At 43.0% G+C, this 23,851-nt stretch overlaps 1 protein-coding gene across 1 annotated transcript in view; it reads left to right on the forward strand.

Annotated features, from left to right (window-relative positions):
• Positions 1-7,588: 7,588 nt before the first annotated feature.
• Positions 7,589-23,851, forward strand: part of BTNL9 (butyrophilin like 9) — a 35,350-nt gene continuing 19,087 nt past the window's right edge. The window contains exons 1-7 of the mRNA XM_043584884.1: positions 7,589-7,753; positions 11,544-11,677; positions 13,250-13,597; positions 16,388-16,669; positions 21,246-21,374; positions 21,551-21,583; positions 21,884-21,904. Coding sequence (XP_043440819.1) covers positions 11,566-11,677; positions 13,250-13,597; positions 16,388-16,669; positions 21,246-21,374; positions 21,551-21,583; positions 21,884-21,904 — 925 coding nt within the window. The 5' untranslated portion in view covers positions 7,589-7,753; positions 11,544-11,565. The remainder of the gene's footprint in view (positions 7,754-11,543; positions 11,678-13,249; positions 13,598-16,387; positions 16,670-21,245; positions 21,375-21,550; positions 21,584-21,883; positions 21,905-23,851) is intronic.

A 23,851-nucleotide genomic window follows, 5' to 3' on the forward strand; every position in this document is an offset into this window, starting at 1 on the left:
AAATACTCAGAAGTCAATCAGTGTAATATATAACATTAGCAAGAGGAAAAATAAAAATTATATGATCATCTCAATAGATGCAGATAAGGTATTTGACAATATAAAGCCTTTGTTTATAATAAAAACTCTCAACAAAGTGTGTTTAGAGGAAACATACCTTGATATAATAAAGGGCATATATGACAAGCCCATGCTAACACCACACTCAATGGTGAAAAAAGGTAAGTTTTTCCTCTAAGATTAGGATCCAAATAAGGATGTCCACACTCATCACTTTTGTTGAAAATAGTACTGGAAGTCCTAGCGAGAACAATCAGACAAAAAAAAGAATAAAATTAATCCATATTGCTAAGGAAGAAGTAAAACCATCATTATTTGCAGAAGGAACAACAGTATGTATAGAAAACTCTAAAGAATCCGCTAAAAATATTAGAATTGAAAAATTAATAAAGTTATATAATATAAAATTAATGTACAGCAATCCATTGAATATCACTACACTAATAATGAAGTAGCAGAAAGAGAATTTAGGAATGTATTTAATCAAGAACGTAAATGACCTATACTTTGAAAACTATGTGATATTGAAGATGACACAAACAAATAAAAATATATTTGACTCATGTATTGGAAGAACAAAGATTGTTAAAATGTACACACTACCCAAAGCAACCTACAGATTCAGTGCAATCCCTATCAAAACACCAATAACATTTTTCACTGAACTAAAAAAAAATCCTAAAATTCATATGGAATCACAAAAGATCTCCAATAACCAAAGCAATCTTGAAAAAGAAGAAAAAAATATGGAGGCATTACAATTCAAGATTTAAAAGTACACTAGAAAGCTATAGAAATCTGAACAGTATACTACTCGCAAAAAAATAGACACATCGGTGGAACACAGAAAAATTCCACATTTATATTATCATTTAATTTATATAAAAGGAGGAGGCAACAATATACAATGAAAAAACATAGTACTTTCAATAAATTTGGGAGGACAAAACTAGAGCTGCATGCAAAAGCATGAAACTGGACCACTTTCTAAAACCACATACACAAAAATAAACTCAAAATGGATGAAATGCCTAAACTTGGGTAGAAAACAAAGTACCTTTGCGGTAACTGAAAAAAAAAAAAAAAGCTAAATTTGATAACTGAAACCATAAAACTTCTAAAAGAAATAGGCAGTAATCTCTTGGACACTGACTGCAACAACACTTTTCCAGATATGTCTCCTCAGGCAATGAAACAAAAGCAAAACAAACTATTGAAAATACACCAAAATAAAAAGCTCATGCTAAACAAAGAAAACCATTAACAAAACAAGAAGACAACCTACCAAATGGGAGAAGGCATTTGCAAATTATATTTCTGATAAGGGGTTATATACACTATATATATAGAATATACAGGAGAAGGCTTAAGACGCTAAAGTAGGGGGACCCTGGGCTTTCTTCATCCCTCAAACACAGTTCTATTGAACTGGTCTGATTACCGTGGTCTGATTACTTGGAACACCTAGGATATTGATCTAAGGACTGGTAGAATGATCTCCACAGTGGAAGGGAGATAGCTTGGCAGGTGTGAGGTATGTGGAAGTGAATTGGGGGAGAGAAAAATGGCCGTGCCACAAAGGGGAGGGAACCGTTTCTGTAGAGATAGAAGGGCTAGAAAGAGAGAGGGGTTGAGAGAGTGTGGCATTGAGTTAGTACAAGAGGAAAAACCTCTCTGGACCATGGACTGGGGAGGGAGAAGTACTGAGTGTTCCAGTTCTTTTTTTCAAACAGCTTTTGGAGCTCAAACTCTGAGGTTTTGGAAGTGTGTGACTTTCTCAGGAGTGGAGCTGTGGTGTGCACTTCTGGGGAGGAGGGAGCTGGCCCCAGAGTGCATAATGAGGTGTAGACATCTCTGAGGTGCACTGGGAGAGAACAGTCGCCTTTGTGGAGTACTTTTGGAAGAGGGTTTCTTGACTCCACAAGGACAAAAGACCCTGCAGGTGCCAGGCAAAGGCCTTTCATCAGCAAGGTGGAGAGACTCTATGTTGAACAAGGGGAGAAGATCCATGCCATGCTGGGTCCTTTAAGAATTTAGGTTTTGAATCTCAGCCATATGCCAAAGATAAAATACAGGATAGTTGTGGGGCTGAGTGAGCTGACTGCCCTCACTATTCTGTGAGGGCTGCCTGAACAGCAGGTTTGAAAATCCTGGTCTAGGAGTGAAAGATTGGGATGGTGGCATTTTCCCCCCAACACCAACATGGTGGGACCTCAGAGAGCAAAACAACAGCCCCCACTGGAGGCAGGACTCACTTACCTGCCCCTCCTAGCCTGGCAGCTGCTTATTTACTGGGGCAAGACTGACTCTGAGCCAACGCAGCTGGCCTCATCTCCAAACTAGCACAGCCAGCACCCACCTCCCACACCCATGCACAGAAACCAGACAACTCTTTTTTTTTCCCCTATTTTTTCACCTTCTTTTTTTCTTTTGGAATCAGGATCATGTTTCTTTCTTTCTTTTTGTTTTTCCATTTCCTTTTCTCTCTCTCCCTCTCTCTCTCTTTTGACCACACTTTATTCTGTTCTTTTTCCTTTTTTTTTTCCTTTTCTTCTCCTTTCTTCTTCTTAGTTTTTTTCTTTCTTTTTCTTTGGAATAAGCCTTATATTTTTTTATTCTCTTTTTTTCTTAATGTTCCTTTTCCTTTTCTCCTTTTTTGAGATCATGCTCCACCCATTTTTTTCCAAGTTTACTTCAACAAACAGATCAAATCAGACTTAAAGGTCCAAACACTCCACCACTGCAAGCAAGGATGAGCTCTGCAGAGGACTTAAACCAATAATATGAAAATACAGGTAAGGTGAATAATTTTCCAGGAAAATATAAATGACCAAAATTGATTTATCTGTCAATTCTGGTCTATTCAGATACTGAATATATTTTTACAATAGTTACACATCAATTGTCCCCAAAGCTCTTGTCCAGATGGTTCCCTGAGTTAATGCTAGAAAACCAACAGTTCTGTGGTGCATTAAAAAAAATTCTTGGCAAAGAAGGTGGAAAGTTTCATTATTTGTTCTAAGATTGCTGTGCAATCTTTTTTTTTTTTATAATTTTATTTTTAAGAAACACAAGGTGAGGCTTGAACTCACAACCTGGGATCAAGAATCACATGGTCCACCAACTGAGCCAGGTGCCCCAGCCACATAATCTTTACTCCAAATTGATGAGAATAATACTGGGGGTGGTGGTGGGGAGAGAATTAAATGTAGGGAAATTACATACCTACCTCACTAATGAATATAGAAGAAAAGCTGATATTAAATATTAGCATACAGAGAAGAATATTGTAAAAGTACTACACCAGGACTGAGTAGAATTTATTCTAGGAATAAAAGAATTCTTCAGCATTGGTGTATATGACATAATAGAGCTCTCTCTTTACTGCAGAAAGAATCACATGTTTGATGTCCATGAATGTGGAGCACCATCTTTAAGATCAGATCTTTTTTTTTTTCATTACAACCTCCTTATATAATTCAGTCTCTGTCCAACTCTAAGTTTGGACCAACTCTCTGAAAAAGCATAATCAAAGTATAGTAACCAGAGTTCATCTACTTCCTTCCTCCAAGTGGAAAGGATTCATGTGAATGCTGTTCTCAAAGGGCCTGCATTCAGCTGATGGCTTCTTTACAACCAATTCCCATTCTACACAGTTCTGCATATTATGAGAGGATGCTGGCTAACTCTACTGCAAAGAAAGTCTTCTGAGGTGGGAGTGCCCAATGCTGATGCCTTAGGGCAACACTCTTCAAGTTATCCCAGAAATGTCCATTGACCTTGTAGACTTCAGGCTTGTTGGGCAGTGTGTGAAGCCCTTGCTGCTCCAAACCCCTCCCTCCTCCCAGGACCCAGCTAAGGATGTGTGCCTGCAACTCAGAGAGCAGACAGTGTACTTATCCCACTCTCTCACTCTATGTGTGTGTGTGTGTGTGTGTGTGTGTGTGTGCTTTACCATCTGTATGACAAATGTACAGTGGTGAGTATGATGGGGTTCTTGAGCAAAAGGCTAAGAAAAAATTCTTGAAAGTCTTTGGTACAAGAAAGGTGATTTTATTAAAGCACAAGGACAGGATCTGTGGGCAGAAAGAACTGCACTGCGGTTGTGAGGAGTGACTGATTAAGTTAGTGGGGGTTAGGGATAGTGTTAAGTCACTTAGGAATTTGAACACAAGACTTTCAGGACCTTGAGAGGCTAGCTACTGTTAAGATAAAATTACTTTTAGTCTTTGATAAAACAAAAACATTAAGGAGGTAAGGCAGCCATGAGTTGGTCGAGCAAGGTCACACTCTGCATGTTTCAGGTGTCTATTAGTGGGCTGCAAGCTGTAAGGAGATTTAATTCAAGCTACATTTTTGTTGCCTTTGTTTCCCTCATCAGGTTCATGCTGGCTGACAGGCACACGACTTTCAGTCTGAGCTTTTGGAAAACAACAAAGGAAGTTATGTAATGAGGAAAGCTCAGGGGGCCATGCTTTGGGCTGAGAGGGGCAGAGGGAGCAAGCAATGAGAAATTAGCATATCCATTCTTTCTGCCCCTGAAAGTACAGAGCAAAATCCATCTTTGTTAATAATTGTCTCTTCTTTCATATGTCAATCCACACAACTGACTAGCTTCCTTTGTAAGGAGTAATTTGCTGGTGTATGAGAACATGGCAAAGGCCAAGGAGACTTGGTCCCTAAACTCCAGGGACCAAAATTATAGATGAAAATAGAGCCACATAAAGACATACACAAATGTGTCCCTATGAGACATTTATACAAGTTCAAACTATGAGGGGCAACTTGAAGAGTGAGAAGGAAGATATTTGTACACAAAGAGAGGTAGAGTTCACCCATGAAGATACTGGAAGAAGGAGTTATGAGCAGGGTCTTGGGGAAAGAGCATGGATTGGCAGAGAGAAGAGGTGGGTAGAATGCCATGTGAAAAAGCATGATGGCAGCAGGTGCTGACTGGTGAAGATTAGGGGCCAAAAATAAAAGGAGAGAAGTCTGAGAGGTGGAGATAGAGGTGACACACATTTCTGCATGGACTCTGAAGATGAGGGAAAACAGATTTTTTTCAAACTAAGGAGAAGACATGACTCCCCATCCTTCCCAAGCCTGCCTCTGTGCTCATAAATTCATCATAAGCCCCTCTTACTGTCATTTCTTTTGCTGTCTTTCCTGGGAAGAGGAGGATTAATTCATCTCATTGTGAATTCAGCAAGACTTTTTGTTGCATCTCCTCCAGTGCCCCAATGTGGTGTTGGAGAGTGGCCTTTGTGCTGTGGAGGGGATTCTCTGGCCCACCCCCAAGTTCCCTTAGACAACCCCATGGTGAGGGCCAGGGTACACCAAAGAGAACTGATTTAAATGAACTGACGGAGAAGCTTTAAGGAGGTGGGTTCTTCACTGTCTAAGGGCAGGTGGAAGTTCTTTCCTCCCCACTTACAGCCTCCGGGAGTACAGAGGTCATTCTTTTTTTGGATACAGGTCTTTATGTGCTTCCCGAGGACTTCAAATGGAGGTACCCATATGCAGCCGGTGGATGGGGCACGGGGCCCTGTCCTTGCTGGAGATGCACCCTGATGTGCAGGGAGTAGCAGGTGGTGTCTGCCTTCCACATCTCAGCAGGGCTGTATCCAGAGTCACACAAGTGGACTCTGCCTGTGGCCTTGGCATTTCTGCTGTGACAGTTCCTTTTTTCCCCAGGCACTGTGGAGGACCCCAGGGGAAGGGCAATAAAAAGGTCAAGATAAATGTTGCCAAATAGCCTGTCAGTGTGGTCACCATTTTTCTTCTCTAGCCTGAATCAATTCACGTCGTTTCAACTTCAAAATAGCTCTTGGCTGTCCGTAGAACAATGTTCCGTTTCACCAATGTTCCGTTTCACCGTGTGACAGGAAAGATCCTTTGCAACTTGATCCCATCTATTTTTTTTTACTTTAAGTTTTTATTTTAGTTCCAGTTTGTTAACATACAGTGTTACACTAGTTTCAGTTGCACAATATAGCATTTCAACGTTTCCATGCAATACCAGCTGCTCATCATCACAAGTGCACTTTTTTTTAAGGTTTATTCATTTTTCAGAGACAGAGTGTGAGTGGGGGAGGGGCAGAGAGAGAGAGAGGGAGACAGAGAATCTGAAACAGGCTCCAGGCTCCGAGCTGTCAGTACAGAGCCCGATCCGGGGCCGAACTCACATGGACGGGGAGATCATGACCCGAGCCGAAGTCGGAGGCTCAGCTGACTGAGCCACCCAGGCGCCCCTTAGGTGCACCTCTCCTCTGGTAACCATCAGATTGTTCTCTACAGTTAGGAATCTGTTTCTTGCTTTGATTCTCTCTCTCTCACTTTTTCCCTTTGCTTGTTTGTTTTGTTTTTAAATTCCACATGAGCTAAATCATATTACTTTGCTTCATATTTTTTGGTCAGCCTTCCCTTCTGCTGAGTTTCATAAACTGTCAGAGCAAGCCCATAGCCTTTTCCTACCCATACATGCTAACCACCTCTTTCCACTCAGAATGTCTGTCCCCTTCCCCTTGTCTTCATCATTATTTTGCTCCTGCTCCTGATCTTGTTTAATGTTCATTTTATGTTTAATCTATTCCTGAGCTCTCCTCTATTTCTCCAGCTCCAGGGACATGGACCCACCATTTGAGCTTGCTGCACAGCCCCTTTGCCATCCTAGGACATTTTTATGCATGCATAAACCTATGATGCATGCAGCAGCCTGCCTGCACATGGAATGTCACCTTCAGCTCACTTCCACTGTTCTCACTTCCACTTACTCAAAGCCCTGGCTCCTGCACAGGCCCTTCCCCAAACATCAGGCATTTCTGGGAGTCCTTGAGAGCATCCTGCCTGTACTGGAGGTACCCTATGTCCCAGCTCTGACCTGCCCCTTAGGAAAGATATCAGGGAGTCGTACATCCAGGTGGCTGCACTGTGGCCTATGGTAATAGGGTAGAGTGAGGTATGTTTGCTTCTTCTTTGTTGAGCTCCAATCCATTGGAGAAATCCCAGTTCAGTGCCCAGAGAAATCCCAGTTCCAGAAATCCTTGGAAATCTAGTTCCAAGTTGTATGTGAATAGCTCTTGCAGGTTTTACTTATGGCAACTTCTCCAAGTCTATCTTCTTTACTGCCTTGCCATGCAGAGAAGGGTATAGCTGGTTAAGAGTTGGGCACCAGCCATTAGTGCATAGTCCAGTCCAGTCTCTGTATCTTTGTGCCATTGAACAGAGAGGGGCTAGCTGAGGATGGCCATCTTCTCTCCGTGGGGCCCCAAAAATCTCAGGCAACCAACTGGAGTATTTTCTCCCTGCTCTGAGTCTCTGCAATTCACGGTCTCTGCAAAGCTCCCAGCTACCTTTCCCCTCCTTCTAAGACCTTAGGGGGATATTGTCTATGGAAATTCAATTCATGATTTTTCTCACAGAGACAGGATGTGACAGAGACTTCCTCGTTTTGTTCTCTCTATCTTTTTATATAGCAAAGAGAAGAGCAAGCAGCATGTGTATTAAGGTAGGAGGTGGGTGGGTGGGTAATTCTGTCACAGATGAGTTGGTCCCCTGAACTTAGCTACCAGCTCATGTCCAGGGGACCTTAGTATCTGAGACCAAGACATTTTACTACAGTCATGTCTTTTGCAGGGAGCTAAGATCACCAGGAATCATCTGCCATTCCAGACCCCTTGCTGCTTCCTGCCAGGTATGTGGCTCATTCTCAACACCTATCTAAACCCCACCTTCCAGAAATGGAAAGAAGAAAATGATGGCTTTGAATAGAGGACAAGATGAGTTGACACCATCTTATAGACTGAACCTGGATGCAGGATGGGTTGTTTCAAGTGTGGCTAAGAGGAGATATTCATTCAGGCAGGTCCACCTGAGGAGGTAGGATTCTGATGGTCTCCATTCCCCCCTCCAGCCTCCCTAAGGTTCTTTCTTGGGGCAATTCATCTACCTTGGAGACAAGGGGTGGAAATCTTGTGGTTCAATTGAAATCAAACCAGAGTAAGCCAGTGAGCATTAATTGACAGCTTGTGGAGGGCAAAACATTGCAGTGGGTACTGGAGGGGGAGAGGGTGGGAGAATACTCTACCCCTCAAGGTGTACAGACTGAGATGCAGGAATGGGAGAAGGACAAACACACTGCTGTTACACAGCCCAAGCTCATGGGAGTGGTAAAAGTAAAAAAAATAATCTTTAAAGAGATACTTAAGAGCTGAGGGAATGCAAACTAAGAGAACATCAAGTATTGTTTAGGAATTGGAGATGCAGAAAGAGACTGGAATGGGGTTTGGGTGAGGCCAGAGAGAAAATAAGAAGAAAAGAAGGAAGGGGAGAAATGGGCTGCCTCCCTGGGTGGAGAGTGGTGGCATTTCTTTATCTTCAGTGTGTGCAACCCTTACTCCTCCAAGTGTATTCAGGAGACATCCCAGAAGATCCAGGAGAATATAGAGAATATGCCCCACCTGCAAAGATTAGCTCTAGACCAAGACTCTTTCTGGCTGTCTTTCTCTTTCCTGGGTCCTCAATCTTCCTCCGATATCCTATGTCTCCAGACTCTGTCCCAAGCAAAACCTCCTCACCAGAAATAGTCTGCAATCTATACTGTGGTGTGAATAGCTGAGATCCGAAAGTGTCTCCCCTCACAGGGTACTTGCACTCCTGTGAGGATTAGAGCCTTTAAGCTGGACAGTGAGTTCAGAAAAGGCGAACTTCAGGCAGCGGGTGGGAAGAAGTGGGGCCCTTTAGGGCACTAAGTGGCATTCAGCTCCTCTGAAGTTCCTTCAGGAAATCACCAGTCTTCCTCCAATTTAAGGCTTTTCAATGCCTTGTGCATTGGGAGCAAAGTGATCACAGGGCATGTCCCTCCTGTCCAAGAAGATGCTTTTGGCATGGTCTGAGGAAGACTCCAGTTTTGAGTTGTTTTATGAGTAGTGGGAGATTTGGGGTTTTATTCATTAGTTGCTTGGTTGCTCATGCTTGGTTGCTTGGTCTTATGGCTGACACCTGGGGACTCAGTCTGCTTCCTCACTGCATGTGAGATGCTGTGAGTGCTGTAGTCAGGTGGTCCCTAACAGGAGCCATGTTCCGGGGCACAGGAAAACTGAGGGTGCATCCAGCCCTGGCAAACAACACAGCTGGTGAGGAATCTGCATCCAGACAAGTGAGGGCTTGTCTCCCCCCAATTCTACCACCTCCTAGCTGTGTGTGAAGGCAAATTGCCTAGACTTCCTGTGCTTCAGTTAACTTGTCTTTGACTCAGACTTATTAGTGATAATAATAATAATAATAATAATAATAAATACTCCTTGTGTAGGTAAGTGCTTGGTAGATAGTAAGTGTTCAGTTCATATTAGTTTTTATTATGGTGCACATGTATGCCTGTGTGTGTGTGTGTGTGTGTGTGTGTATGACCTCCTTCCCCTGTAGCCTTAGTGATGGAATTCACATGGGTGTATCACAACAGAGAACTGTGGTCACATTAATCATTCCTGCACCTGGAACACTGACTGCCCCCCAAGAGGTAGGGAAAGCAGGGCATGTGCTCCTCCTCTGAGGCCCACCTGCCCATAACTATGAGCCTAACGCTCTGTCTCTGTGTGGTACGAGAACCCGAGTTACCACCTGACACAAGTCTTGACTGATTCCTCAAAATCTGACTCATCTAAATGGATCCATAAATAGTCTATGAGCCCCTCATGTTTTGCAAAGTACTAGCTGGTGCTGATATACCTTCATTGCTTTGCCTTCATGGGGTTCTATCTTGAGAGTCCAGGAAACACTGAGCCATAAAGTACAAGAGAAGGGAACAGGGAGAGGGAGAGAAAATGCAAAGCCAGGGTGATCTTCCTGTTCTGGAATCCTTTGCTGCCAGTTTATTGTCATCACCAAAAGGGGAAGAGGCTGGTCTGGCAAGAGCCTGGACCTCAGCCCACAGCCCCCATTTATGCTGGCTATTCTATAACTAGTGATTCCAATAGCTACTGGCCATGAAAATAGTCCAGCCCTCTCTGGGGGATCTAACATTCCCTGCTGAAGGGTCCCTTTTGAAGCATTAATGGAGCTGTTCCAACTTGCCCTTCTGCCTGCCCACCTGCATGTGAGCTCCAGGAGGGGAGGGCTTCACAGGCCATTGCCCACTCACTGTTGTATTCCCATTGGTTGGGTCCTTCCAGTTCAGGGATTTCCCTCTCCCCCCAACTTACACACACCATTAACTTGCTTATATACCTCCTCTGACCACTCCTCTGCTATAGGATCCAGCAGCTTTTAAAGTCTTTACTTTACACCCTGATGATACTATTGCTGTGTGGGTAGTGTTTTGCAGCCACAGGACACCAAGAACATGTTTTCAGGAGAAGGAGAATAAAGCAAAGGGGTGGGGTGGCAGAAAAAGGAGAAGGGGAGACTGGGGGGCTGAAGAAAGCTTCCTTCCCCTTGCGGGTATTATGATGGAGTGAAAGGAGAAGGGTGCAGTCTCTAAAAGAAGATGGAGAACAAGAAGTTTGGAAAGTGGAGGCAGAGAGAGAGGAGGTGCTGGCTTTTATTTATTAAAGAGCATCTAGCCCTCCCATGGAAGGCTTAATGACCCCTGAGTCAGCATTGGTTTCTTCCATTGTTCAGGCAAAGAAATCAAGGTTCAGCCAGCTATAGAACCTGCCTAAAGTCCTACCACTAAACTGAGGAGAGATGTGGAAAGGCTTGTATGTCTCCCAAGATGTATGGGCTGCCCACACTCACTGGCTATCAGACTGTGAAATGTTACCACAGGTCCCATGGGAGTTTCAGGACTGAAAGGGGACATCCCTTGCCTATGCCAGGGCTGAGTCTATTGGACCCCTAATGGGGGTGTGGCTAGATGGGATGACTCCATTAATGTGGCCTAGAAGACACGTCTTTCAGGGACAGAGACAGTCACCAGCTGACCTCATGGAGGCTTCACTTGAGGTTTTAGGACTGGAGGAAGGTGTCTTAGCTGTGGTTGGAGGTGGCAGGCTGCTGTCAGGCATGCATCCCACTTCTGAACAATCAGAACTCTGTTTGTTCCTCTGTTTGTGGACCTGATGTTCTAGGCCAAAGGGAAGTAGGGCAGGGAGAATGAAAATGCCTCTGAGAGTCCTTATAGATTTCCTTTTGTTTGGGGAAAGTCACTCAGTCCCAGCTGAGCCCACACACAATGTGTGGCTCTATTCCTGACTCTAAACAATGAAAACCTGAGAAGCTGCTTCCTCTGGGACCCTTTGGCCTTGCCTCCTTGCAGCTCCATGAATCCAAGCACGGCCAGGAACACCACTAGCAGTGATACCTGGTAAAATTAGAAACAGCTCTCACATCCGGCTATGGTTTAAAAGAAGCCAAGCACTGGGATTAATAAGAACTATTATAAAAGTAATTATAAAAAATAATTGAGTCAGCAACAGACCTCAGGCCTGCTGGGCTGTGTTCCAGCTCCTCTGCATCCATTCCAGCATCTCTTTGTTCCTCTCCAGGTGGCCCCACTGCCAAGAAGAAATGGTGGATTTCCCAGTCTTGCCAGACTTCTGCCAGCAAGTACCTCTGTCCAACAATCTCTTCTTATTCACACATCTCCTTCTTCTTCTTTGGCCTGGAGAGATGAACTCAGGTAGTGTGTCAAACTTGCAGCCCAGCCAGCCAGGCCATGCGCAACTCCACTTCTGCCCACCCCTCCTGCCAGGTGCTTCCAGAGCTGAAATCCATACCCTACCAGGCCATGCCAAGTGCTCCACTCCCACATATAAGCCATAGCTTTTGAAGGGCAGGAAGAACCTCAGGCTTAACAGCTCTCATGAAAGAAGCAGCCAACAGAGATGATACACTAATTATGCAAACATAATTCTTGAATTCCCTGAGCTGGAAACCAGGGATACCAAAATGATGAGGCACATCCCAGGTCCTTAAGAAGGTCAAGGGAGGGGGACAGATGTGACATAAAATCTGTTCAGGGATGTGAACAAGGCTGCAAGAGAAACATACCCAAAGATTTGTGAGCACAGGTAAGAGACAAACCTGTCTTTTCCAAAAAGCCAAGAAGAACCCTAGAGAGAAGGTACTGTTTGAGTGGACCCTTTAAGGACATATATTTTTCAAGAAGATGACAGATGGAGTGTTAACTGAGGCAGGCCATGCCCCAAGGAGAGGGCCAGGCATCAGGTGTGGGTGAAGAGACAACTTGAGGGAATCTGAAAAGGGAAGCTAGTAGGAAATGTGTTAGGGCTATACCCAGAGGGCAGGAAGGAGTCTCAAATGGGGCGAACAAAAAAAGTCACCACTATATTCTATGAGCAAAGTGAAGGATGGGAAGGATCCATGAAGGGAGAGCTTTGGGATTGGGTTTTAGCTGAGCTTCAAAGGAAGAAAAAGAGGTATGAGAAAAGGTGAAGCCAGAAAGAAGAGTGAGGGCATGCTGAGTGTCAGGAAACAATATGCAAAGGGACTGCTACAGGAATGGCAACTCTCATGGAAATTTCAAAAAACAGGGAGTAAAGGAACCACATGGAGACACCATTTACGAGGGTGATCAAATAAAAAAATTCTAATAAATAAAAATCTTGAAGGCAAGATTTGGCCTTTAGATAGGAAAATCCATGAAGCAAGGAGCCCCCCATAGATTATTTTAATACCTTTTGTTATTAGAGAAGCTGTACATGTGCATTATAAAAAATTAGAAAATCAGAGAAGGAAAAAATAAGAAAACATCTATTCCCATCATGCAGAAATTATCACCATCAACCATTTGGTATATCTCATTTCAGGCCTTTTTTTTCCTGCACATGTTTTTATGCAAACATGTCACTTTCTAATCAAATAAAAGAGTAGTGTACATATGGTTCTGAAACTTGCCTCTTTTTTTTTTGGTCAAAGATTTCTTTTCATGTAATGTCCTGGCTATATTTACATAACTGTCCCCAAAACAACATTTGCAACTGGTTGGTTCAAACAAATTACCACTCCAGCACCACACATTGTATCTGGTTGTAATATCCCTTGTGTATATTTTAACTTGGCATATTTGTGACAATTATTTCTTCAAGAAGCCAAGACCATTGTTCTGTAAAGTGTCTTACTTTTGTCATTTGAGTTTTTTACTATAGATTCCTGAGCTGCAAAGGAATGTGATAAAAATTTATCTTTGATGAGAACTGATTTGGTCTGTTTTTCTGGCTTCTCATCCTAGAGGAGGTCAGTGTGGTAGGCCCTGGGGAATCCATCCTGGCACTTGTGGGGGAAGAAGTGGAGTTCTCATGCCACTTGTCACCATACCTGGATGCTGAGGATATGGAGATCCGCTGGTTCCGGAGTCGGACCTCTGAAGTGGTCCACCTGTACCAGGGGCGGCAGGAGCTCTACAGCCAGCAGATGGTGCAGTTCCAGAACAGGACCAAACTCCTCAAAGATGATATCATGGATGGTAGTGTGAACCTGCAACTCCTTGGCATCATTCCTGCTGATGAGGGCCTGTATGGGTGCCGTTTCCTCTCCAGCAACTTCTCTAGGGAAGCAGTCTGGGAGCTGGAGGTAGCAGGTATGTGACCTAGCCAAGCCCCAGTAGGAGAGACAAAGGGGTCCATTTGGACAGATTTGGTTTGCTCAAGAGTAGACAGAGAAACATGGAGAAAGGGAAAATATATCTAATTTAAAAAAACTATTAAAAATAAAGATTCATTAGCAAATGAACAAAGTAAATGTTCACAAAAAATATATACAAATGGCCCTTAAACATATAAAAAGATGATCACCTTTACTCATCATGAAAGAAAGGTAAATTAAAGCTACCCTGATGTGCAATATTTTACCTCAGAGATTGGCAAAAATTCAACAGTTTGACCATACAGGGGAAGCAGGCCTTCTGCTCTGTACCCTGATGATGAAGTTGAAAGCAAAACTCCAGTGCAGGGGGATTTGGCAATAGTTAACAGGATAGCTTGCACATCTACCGTTTAAACTGCAACCCCATCTCTAGGAGTTTACCCTGAAGGTAAACCTCCTACAACTCCAATATGAAAAAGGCATACATATAAATTTAATCTTTGTAACATCATTTGTAATTGTACAACAGTGGAAACTACCTTAGTATCTAAGCGTAGGTGTTGACTATGTCACACATTGGAATGATCCACAGTATGCAGCTGAAAAAAATGAGAAGGAGCTCTATGAACTGATGTGGAGTGACTTCTAGGTTGTTGGCAAGAGAAAAAAAACAGGTGCAAAAGAGTTCTATAGCATTTAAACTTTTGTGGGAGGAAAAATAAACATTGCACAAAAGGAACACAGGAAGGATACACTAGGAACTAATGAAATTGGTTACCTGAGAGGGGGGAAGGTGCAATGGATGGAAAGGATGTAGAAAGGTTTGGGGCTTTCCTGCTACACATTTTTACAGTATGGCTCTTTAAATATGTTAATGTATTTTTATTTTTTTAATACGAAATTTATTGTCAAATTGGTTTCCATACAACACCCAGTGCTCATCCCAACAGATGCCCTCCTCAATGCCCATCACCCATCCTCCCCTCCATCCCACCTCCCATCAACCCTCAGTTTATTTTCAGTTTTTAAGAGTCTTTTATGGTTTGGCTCCCTCTCTCTCCAACTTTTTTTCCCCTTCCCCTCCCCCATGGTCTTCTGTTAAGGATCCACATAACAGTGAAAATATATGTTGTCTGTCTTTCTCTGTATGACTTATTTCACTTAGCATAACATTCTCCAGTTCCATACATGTTGCTACAAAAGGCCATATTTCATTCTTTCTCATTGCCAAGTAGTATTCCATTGTGTATATAAACCACAATTTCTTTATCCATTCATCAGTCGATGGACATTTAGGCTCTTTCCATAATTTGGCTATTGTTGAAAGTGCTGCTATAAACATTGGGGTACAAGTGCCCCTGTGCATCAGCACTCCTGTATCCTATGGGTAAATTCCTAGCAGTGTTTTTGCTGGTTAATAGGGTAGATCTGTTTTTAATTTTTTGAGGAACCTCCACACTATTTTCCAAAGTGGCTGCACCAGTTTGCATTCCCACCAACAGTGCAAGAGGCTTCCCATTTCTCCACATCCTCTCCAGCATCTATAGTCTCCTGATTTGTTCATTTTAGCCATTCTGACTGGCGTGAGGTGGTATCTGAGTGTGGTTTTGATTTGTATTTCCCTGATGAGGAGCGACATTGAGCATCTTTTCATGTGCCTGTTGGCCATCCGGATGTCTTCTTTAGAGAAGTGTCTATTCATGTTTTCTGCCCATTTCTTCACTGGGTTATTTGTTTTTTGGGTGTGGAGTTTGGTGAGCTCTTTATAGATTTTGGATACTAGCCCTTTGCCGATATGTCATTTGCAAATATCTTTTCCCATTCCGTTGGTTGCCTTTTAGTTTTGTCGGTTGTTTCCTTTGCTGTGCAGAAGCTTTTTATCTTCATAAGGTCCCAGTAATTCACTTTTGCTTTTAATTCCCTTGCCTTTGGGGATGTGTCGAGTAAGAAATTGCTATGGCTGAGGTCAGAGGGGTCTTTTCCTGCTTTCTCCTCTAGGGTTTTGATGGTTTCTTGTGTCACATTCAGGTCCTTTTTCCATTTGGAGTTTATTTTTGTGAATGGTGTAAGAAAGTGGTCTAGTTTCATTCTTCTGCATATTGCTAAACATATTAATGTTTTGCATATTCAAAATATAAAGTTAGCTCCTCAGGATGGAGAAATAAAGGAGTGCATGTGACACAGGCACTTGAGTGCTGGTGGGATTCAAGAGAGACAGAGGACAATATATTGAAATTTGGGGTGGGATTTTTCTTTACTTCAAGGGACTGTCCCTTATGTAATATGACTAAATTCTAGCAGCTCTTCTTGGCCAAATAGCCCCCCATAATATTTCCAAATGTCCTTCATGGGTACTACTGTTCCCATGTCCCGCATGCCACCACAAATTTAAAATATCATTTGTGGGCACCTGGGTGGCTAAGTAGGTTAATAATCCAACTCTTGATTTCGGCTCAGGTCATGATATCATGGTTTGTGGGATCGAGCCCCATGTGGGGCTCTACACTGACAACATGAAGCCTATTTGGAATTCTCTCCCTCTCTGTCTGCCCCTCCCCAACTTGCACATGCAGATACTCTGTCTCTCAAAATAAATAAATAAATAAACTTAAAAATAAACTGTAATTTACATTCCATAGGTGGGGGCTGTGAGCCCACATGTGTGTTAGGAGCAGTCACAGTCATGATTCCTTATAATGACTGCAGATGGTGAGTGGTGGCATGAACATCATGTACAACTTCTGGGAAGGAGCCTGATCTTTCCCACTCTTCTTGCTTTTCCCAGGAATGGGCTCAGACCCTCACATCTCCCTTGAGGGCTTCAAGGAGGGAGGCATTCAGCTGAAGTGCAGTTCCAGTGGCTGGTACCCCAAGCCCCAGGCTCAATGGAAAGATCATAAAGGACAGTGCCTGCCTCCAAAGATGGAAGCCATAGTCCAGGATGCCCAGGGCCTGTTCAATCTGGAAACATCTGTGATTGTTCAAGGGGGTGCCCACAGTAATGTGTCCTGCTCCATCCAAAACTCTCTCCTGATACAGAAGAAAGAGTTCACCATCCAGATAGCAGGTCAGTTGGTGCCAACTAACCCTCATCTTCTTACTCATCATGTCCTCCCTGTACATTGTTCCAAAGGCCATCTAAAAGGGTACAGTGGTACTGGGGCCTGGCTGTCTATGGGGTGGGCTGGTCTTGACACCTGAAAAGTTAGTGATTTGGATATCAGGAACCTACTAAAAGTACAACAGCTCCCACTCACCCAAACAGTATGCAGGGGAGGCCCCAGGGAACCAACTTATGCACTAAAGTCCATGCCCTAAAATCCAGAAACTAATTAGAGGTCATAATGAGATCCCATGTGTTCCTAATTTCATCCCTTAAATGATATTTATTGAGAGCCCTCAATAAATACCGAACTCTTGCACTCAGGTTCACATTCCTGTGGAGAAAATACAAATAAAAGAGTGAATTATATTGTAAGGTTAGAGGATGTTAGGTACTAAAAAAAGTATTTTAGGTGCTGTACAGAAAATGAAGCAGGGAAGTGTGCTAGGGCATGGTAGGGTGTGTATGTGGATTTAAAAGTGGTAGGTCAGGGAAGAAGATGGTTAGGCAATGAGCTTAAGGGTGAGGCTGTTATCTAGGGCCAAAATTTTATTATAAAGCACACACTGAAGGTTTTAATTTTCATGACCAATTGTTTTAAGTCTTGAGGATAAACCTAACCTATGGAGCATTTTTCACATTGGCATAAATAAAGTTATATTACAGTTGACCTTAAACAATTCAGTGCGTTAAGAGTGCTGACCACTTTTGACTCCCCAAAACTTAACTATTAATAATCTACTGTTGACTGGCAGCCTTACTTATAACACAAATAGGAGCTTAACATACATTTTGTATGTTATATGTATTATATGCTGTATTCTGACAATCAAGTAAGCTAGAAAAAAGAAAATGTTATTAAGAAACCCATAAGGAAGAGAGGAACTTGGGAAAATGACAGAGTTGGAAGACCCTGAACTCATCCCATCCCACATTTACAACTAAATATCATCCACATCCAAGTCAACAAACCAGAAAGTGATCTGAAGACTTGCAGAACAAACTCCACAATTAAATATAGAGAAGAAGCTGCAGCTGAAAGGTTAGGAAGGTCAAAAATGCAAAGGGAGGTTACCCACATAGAGAGGGCAGAGAAACAAGCCCTCACACCAGGGATTTCACATGGGGAAGACTATTCCCCATAATGTTTGTCATTAAAAAACTGGAGAGGCTGAATTCTGTGAGTTTGTAAAAACAGTGGGATTTGGAGCCTGGAGCTTTAAAAGTCAGCTGATTTGGCATTGGGTGAGCTGGGAGTGTGACAGCTGGGTCACTTAAAAAGACAGCAGCCTGCACACACAGGCAACATAAAAAAAGGCAGTTGACACAAAGTTGGGGTAAACAGAGGTCAGATCTGTTCATAGTGATTTCAGAGAGTGTTGGGGGAATTCTCCAAAAGTGAGGGAACTAACAGGCACATTTTTCTCCACCACCTCCCAGCATAAACACAGAGCCATCTGTGGGAGGTGAGGCTGCACAGACACTTGTAGTCTTGACCCAGAGTTCAGGGCAAATATTGTTAAAGCTGCATATGCATCCCACCCAGCTGACAGGTGCACAGCTCCACAGCCTACCCTGCCCAGCTGCAGTGCAGTGCCCAGCCCTGCACCACAAGCCATCATCATGGGCCATACTCAGTCACACTCAGCCATCATTGAGTGCTGTGACCAACCTCATTTCCCTACCAGCCTGGTGAAAGCCCCCAGCTGTCACAGTGCTCCAGGGGATCTGGCATAGGAGAAGTGGTCCAATGCAAATATTGCTAACACCTCCACCACACTCGCAAGTGTCCATCACAGCTATCATGCCTAGGTCCCACTAATGTCACAGAGAGCAAGCATAGCCCACAACAAGGGAAGAGTGAGGGAAGACAACTACATTGAAAAGAAAACTGACTCAAACTCAACAGTAAGGCATAAGCAAAACACATAGGATGTTTTCCTGAAGTGCCTGTTCCTTGTAAACAGGGACACTGTACTGCAGGGCACTCCAGGATCGATTCTTCATAAAGTAAATTTCAAAAGCAGAAAACATAGCTAACTTTCTTAACACGGAGAAACAGACACAGAGGGGCAGACAAAATGACAGAGAAAATTATCACAAAGAGATCTAAGTGAAACAGAAATAAGTAACATACCTGATAGATAAATTAAAGCAATAACCATAAGGATAATCACTGGACTTGAGAAAAGACTGAAGGACATTAGTGATCAAGACGGGTCATGAGCTCATAGTCTATGGGTTCAAACCCCGCATTGGGCTCTGTGCTGACAGCTCAGAGCCTGAAGCCTGCTTCAGATTCTGTCTCTGTCTCTGTCTCTGTCTCTCTCTCTCTGCCCCTCCCCTGCTCATGCTCTGTCTCTCTCTCTCTCAAAAATAAATAAAAATTAAAAAACTTTTTTAGAAATAAAAAATAAATTTGCAAAATATAGTGATAAAAAGTCTTAAAAGCACCAAGACAAAAGAAGTCAATAACTTACAAGGGAAAGCCCATAAGGTTAGCAGATTTTTTAATAGAAACAGTGCAAGCCAAAAGGAAATGATGATTATTCAAAGTGCTGAATGGGAAAAATCTGCAGCCAAGAATACACTATCTAGCAAGGCTATCATTAAGAATAGAAGGAAAGATAAAGAGTTTCCCAGACAAACAAAAACTTAAGGAGTTAATGACCTACTAAACCAGCCCTGGGAGATATATTAAAAGGGACTCTTTGTGTGGAAAGAAGAGATCAAAAATGACAGTATAAAGGTAGGAAACACAAAAGCAGTAAAAATGAATATTGCACACTAATGCAAATGATTATACAAAATCAACTTTTTTGAATATCATACATAGTATATTAATAAGGCTATAACTTTTTAAAGTTTTTACTTTAATTCCAGTTAGTTAACATACAGTGTTATATTAGTTTCAAGTGTACAACATAGTGATTCAACAATTCCAAACATCACCCAGTGATGATGTACTTATCATGACAAGTGCACTCCTTAATCCCCATCACCTATTTAACCATCCTTCACCCAACCTCCCCTCTGGTAACCATTAGTTTGTTCTCTATAGTTAAGAGTTTGTTTCTTGGTTTGCCTCTCTCTCTCTTCTTTTCCCTTTGTTCCTTTGTTTTGTTTTTTAATTTCCACACATGAGTGAAATCATATGGTATTTTTTTCACTAATTTATTTTGCCTAGCGTAAAACTCTCTAGCTCCATCTATGTCTTTGCAAATAGCAAGATTTCATCCTTTTTATAGCAGAGTAATATTCCATTGTATATGTATACATGTTTTCTCTATCCATTCATCAGACAATGGACACTTGGGCTGCTTCCATATCTTGGCTATTGTTGATAATACTGCAATAAACATACAGGTGCATGTAATCCCTTTGAATTCTGTTTTTGTATCCTTGGGTAAATATCTAATTATGAGTTGCTGGATCATAAGGTAGTTCTATTTTTAACTCTTGAGGAAACTCCATGCTGTGAAATAAGCCAGACACCAAGGGACAAATATTGTTTGATTCACTTACAGTGAGGTGACTAGAGTCATCAAATTCATTTAGAGATGGAAGGTAGAATAGGAGTTGCCATAGACTGGGTTGGGGTGGCTGGTAAATGGGGAGTTAGTATTTAATGAGTAGAATTTCAGTTTGGGAATTTGAAAAGAGTTGTGGAGATGGATGATGATGATGATCCACAACAATGTGAAAGTAACTTAATGCCACTGAATTGTACTCTCAAAAATGGTTAAGATGGTAAATTTTATGTTATACATTTTACCACAATAAAAAAGAAAAATGTATTTTTAAAAAGACCACTGAACTAAAATCATCACTTGAAAAATAATTATCTTTAACAGACACCAAATTATTCCATTAAATTGCCACAAGAATTTTGAAAGAGTTACCTTCCATTTTCCATGTATCTCTTTGCCATCTAGCCCCTGTCTGAGTGGGCCTGGGCCACATCTTGCTTCAGGGCAGAGCCTCCTCAGTGAGCCTGGGGAGGACAAGGGGGAACTAGTAGTCAACCCTTAAGCAATTTTGCTAACATTTCTTCCAAAGGTGTGATGAGAAGTAAAAGCAAGTGTTTATAAGAAGTTGGCAAAATGAAATGACTTGCGGAGTTGACCCTAGCAGTAGAGAGCAATAATTCACCGTTCTTTGGATACCAACACCTTGGATTTTCAAGTTCTTCAGATATAGGACAATTGCGGAGAGTAGAGGGAGGACAGAGCCATGGTCACAGAAGTTCTAAGCTGGGAGAGTAGGTGGGGTCCATCACTACCTCCCTTCCACATCCTTCAATTTCCCTTTTCCACTAAGCAAGTTCGAGCTGGCCACTATTCCTCAGGGTCCTACCTGGGGAGAGCGTGGTGCGGCCGCTGTCATGATGCCCGTTTTCACAGATTGCTATGGTGCTGCCCAGAAGGTCTAACGCCTGCCAACTTGGAAGGATTTCCGGCACGCTGGGTCCAGAATAGTCTTCTCACTTAGTGTTTAGTGGTGCCTAAAGCGAAACAACTCTTTGTGGGGTGTTTTCCAGATGCATTTTTACCCGGAACCTCACCCTGGAAGAGAGCTTTCCTTGGGTCTCTGATGGGACTGCCATTCCTCCTGGCTTTTCTCTTGACGCTGGCGCTGTACTTCTTTCAGAAGCAACGTAGGTCCCAAGGTACGGGGCAGGCCGGGGGCCTCCCGCCAGGCTCAGGCTTTGCTGGGAGGAAAGTGGAGGAGGAGGCCCGCGGAGAGGGCAGTGCGGTCCTGCGAAAACGCGGGGCTGGGGTGGGCCTTGGAAACAGCAGGCGAGTGTGTACCGTCACTTGCACTCCCCTTGTTTCCTCTTTTCAGAAAAGTTGAAGAAGCAGGCTGAGAAGGACAAAGGTAAGCAGGGAAAGAGGCGCGCTCTTTGCCCGCACCCTTAACTAGCTGAAGGTGGTGGGGAGAGGGGGAATTTGCTGGTTCAGGAAGGCGAGTACTTCAGACCCGTGGCGCTTGGAAGTGAGAAACGCGGTGGCGGAGGTTTGCTTTGCCACTTCCCCTGCCACGGAGCCCGCTCCTCCCTCGCGTGTAGCCCATCCTGGTTCCTCAGAACTCACTGGGGCCGAGTCTGTGCACTTTAGAGAAGTGAAGCCTCAGTGTACATCAATTGAGATTTTCCTCTTTTCTTCGTTTTTTCTCTAGGGAGACTCACCGAAGAGCTGGGTAAGTTCTGGATACCACGCCCACAGTGAGGCTACCGACTAGTGGGGTAACCAGATGCGTGCGGGGTGGAAGGTGTTCAGTAGTTTAGGCTCCCTGTGGAGAGTGATGGACCGCAACAATCTAATTCTAAACCCATCCTTCTGCTCCGCCCACCTCTCCACCCCCAAATAACTCGCGTGCAGCAGTGAAGTATGTCTGACTTCAGACCCGCCCCCAGACAAACCCTGCCAGCCCCTCTCCTGCAAATTATAGGATTCGGTTACAATTCCACCATTAAACGTTCATCTTCCTAGGATATCTTTCTTTTTAATGCAAATGACACTGAGAAGGGAGGCACGTTTAATTTGCAGGGAAGTGTGAGTAATTTATCAGATTCGCTTTTCTCCCCAAGAACTCAGCAACATGGGCTGTGTGCCTGAACAGAGGAGGGTAGAGTGAATCCAAAGGAAGGGGGAGATGGAGGAGAAGGCCACAATAGGTGTGGGATTGGGTGGGGGGGGTGGGGGGGGTGGGGGGGGAAGACATCAGGAACCACCTTGCATGCTGCAATAAAACTCCAGGCAAAATTATGAGGTTCCAGAATCTTGTGTTGCAGTCCACCTAGTCCTGTGGAAGGGCAACTATAGTAAGTAATTAACACGCTGGTCTAAATTAGTGTATAGTGTTGCCTTTCCTAGGAGGATTTACTTTTTAATTTTTTAATTTTACATTTATTTATTTTTGAGAGACAGAGAGCACGAGCAAGGGAGGGGCAGAAAGAGAAGGAGACACAGAATCTGAAGCAGGCTCCAGGCTCTGAGCAAGAGTTCAGCACAGAGCCCGATGTGGGGCTTGAACCCATGAACTGGGTGATAATGAGTTGAGTTGAAGTCAGATGCTCAACTGACTGAGCTACCCAGGCGCCCCTAGGAGGATTTACTTTTTTAAAAAGTTTTTAATTCCAGTTAGTTAACATACAGTGTTATATTCGTTTCAGGTGTACAATATAGTGATTCAACACATCCATGCATCACCCAATGCTCATACAGACAAGTGCACTCCTTAATCCCCATCACCTATTTAACCCACCCCCACCGACCTCCCCTCTGTTTGTTCCAGTCTATTTATTGATTTGTCTTTATCTCTTTCTCTCTTATATTTACCTTTTGCTTGTTTGTTTTGTTTCTTAAATTCCACATATGAGTGAAATAACACAGTATTTCTCTTTCTCTGTCTTATTTTGCTTGGCATCATACTCTGCAGCTTCATCTATGTCTTGCAAATGGCAAGATTTCATTCTTTTTATGGCTAAATAATATTACATTACACACACACACACACACACACACACACCACTTCTTCTTTATCCATTCATCAATTGATGGGCATTTGGGCTGCTTCCATGTCTATAGTAAATAATGCTGCAATAATGAGCATTGTATTCTTTGTATTCATTGTATTCATTGTATTCTTTTGAGAACTACCTAGCAGTGCAATTGCTGGATCATAATTGGTCTATACTTTTAACTTTCTGATAAACTTCCATACTGTTTTCCAGAGTGGCTGCACCAGTTTGCTTTCCCATCAACAGTGCAAGAGGGTTCCCCTTTCTCCATATCCTTGCAACACCTGTTGTTTCCTAAGTTGTTGATTTTAGCCATTCTGATAGGTGTGATAGCTCATTGTGGTTTTTTTTTTTTTTTTTTTTTTTTTTTTTTTCTGAAATTTATTGACAAATTGGTTTCCATACAACACCCAGTGCTCATCCCAAAAGGTGCCCTCCTCAATACCCATCACCCACCCTCTCCTCCCTCCCACCCCCCATCAACCCTCAGCTTGTTCTCAGTTTTTAACAGTCTCTTATGCTTTGGCTCTCTCCCATTCTAACCTCTTTTTTTTTTTTTTTTTTTTCCTTCCCCTCCCCCATGGGTTCCTGTTAAGTTTCTCAGGATCCACATAAGAGTGAGA

Source organism: Prionailurus bengalensis, chromosome A1 (genome assembly GCF_016509475.1).
Source record: "Prionailurus bengalensis isolate Pbe53 chromosome A1, Fcat_Pben_1.1_paternal_pri, whole genome shotgun sequence".
NCBI classification, from domain to species: domain Eukaryota; kingdom Metazoa; phylum Chordata; class Mammalia; order Carnivora; family Felidae; genus Prionailurus; species Prionailurus bengalensis.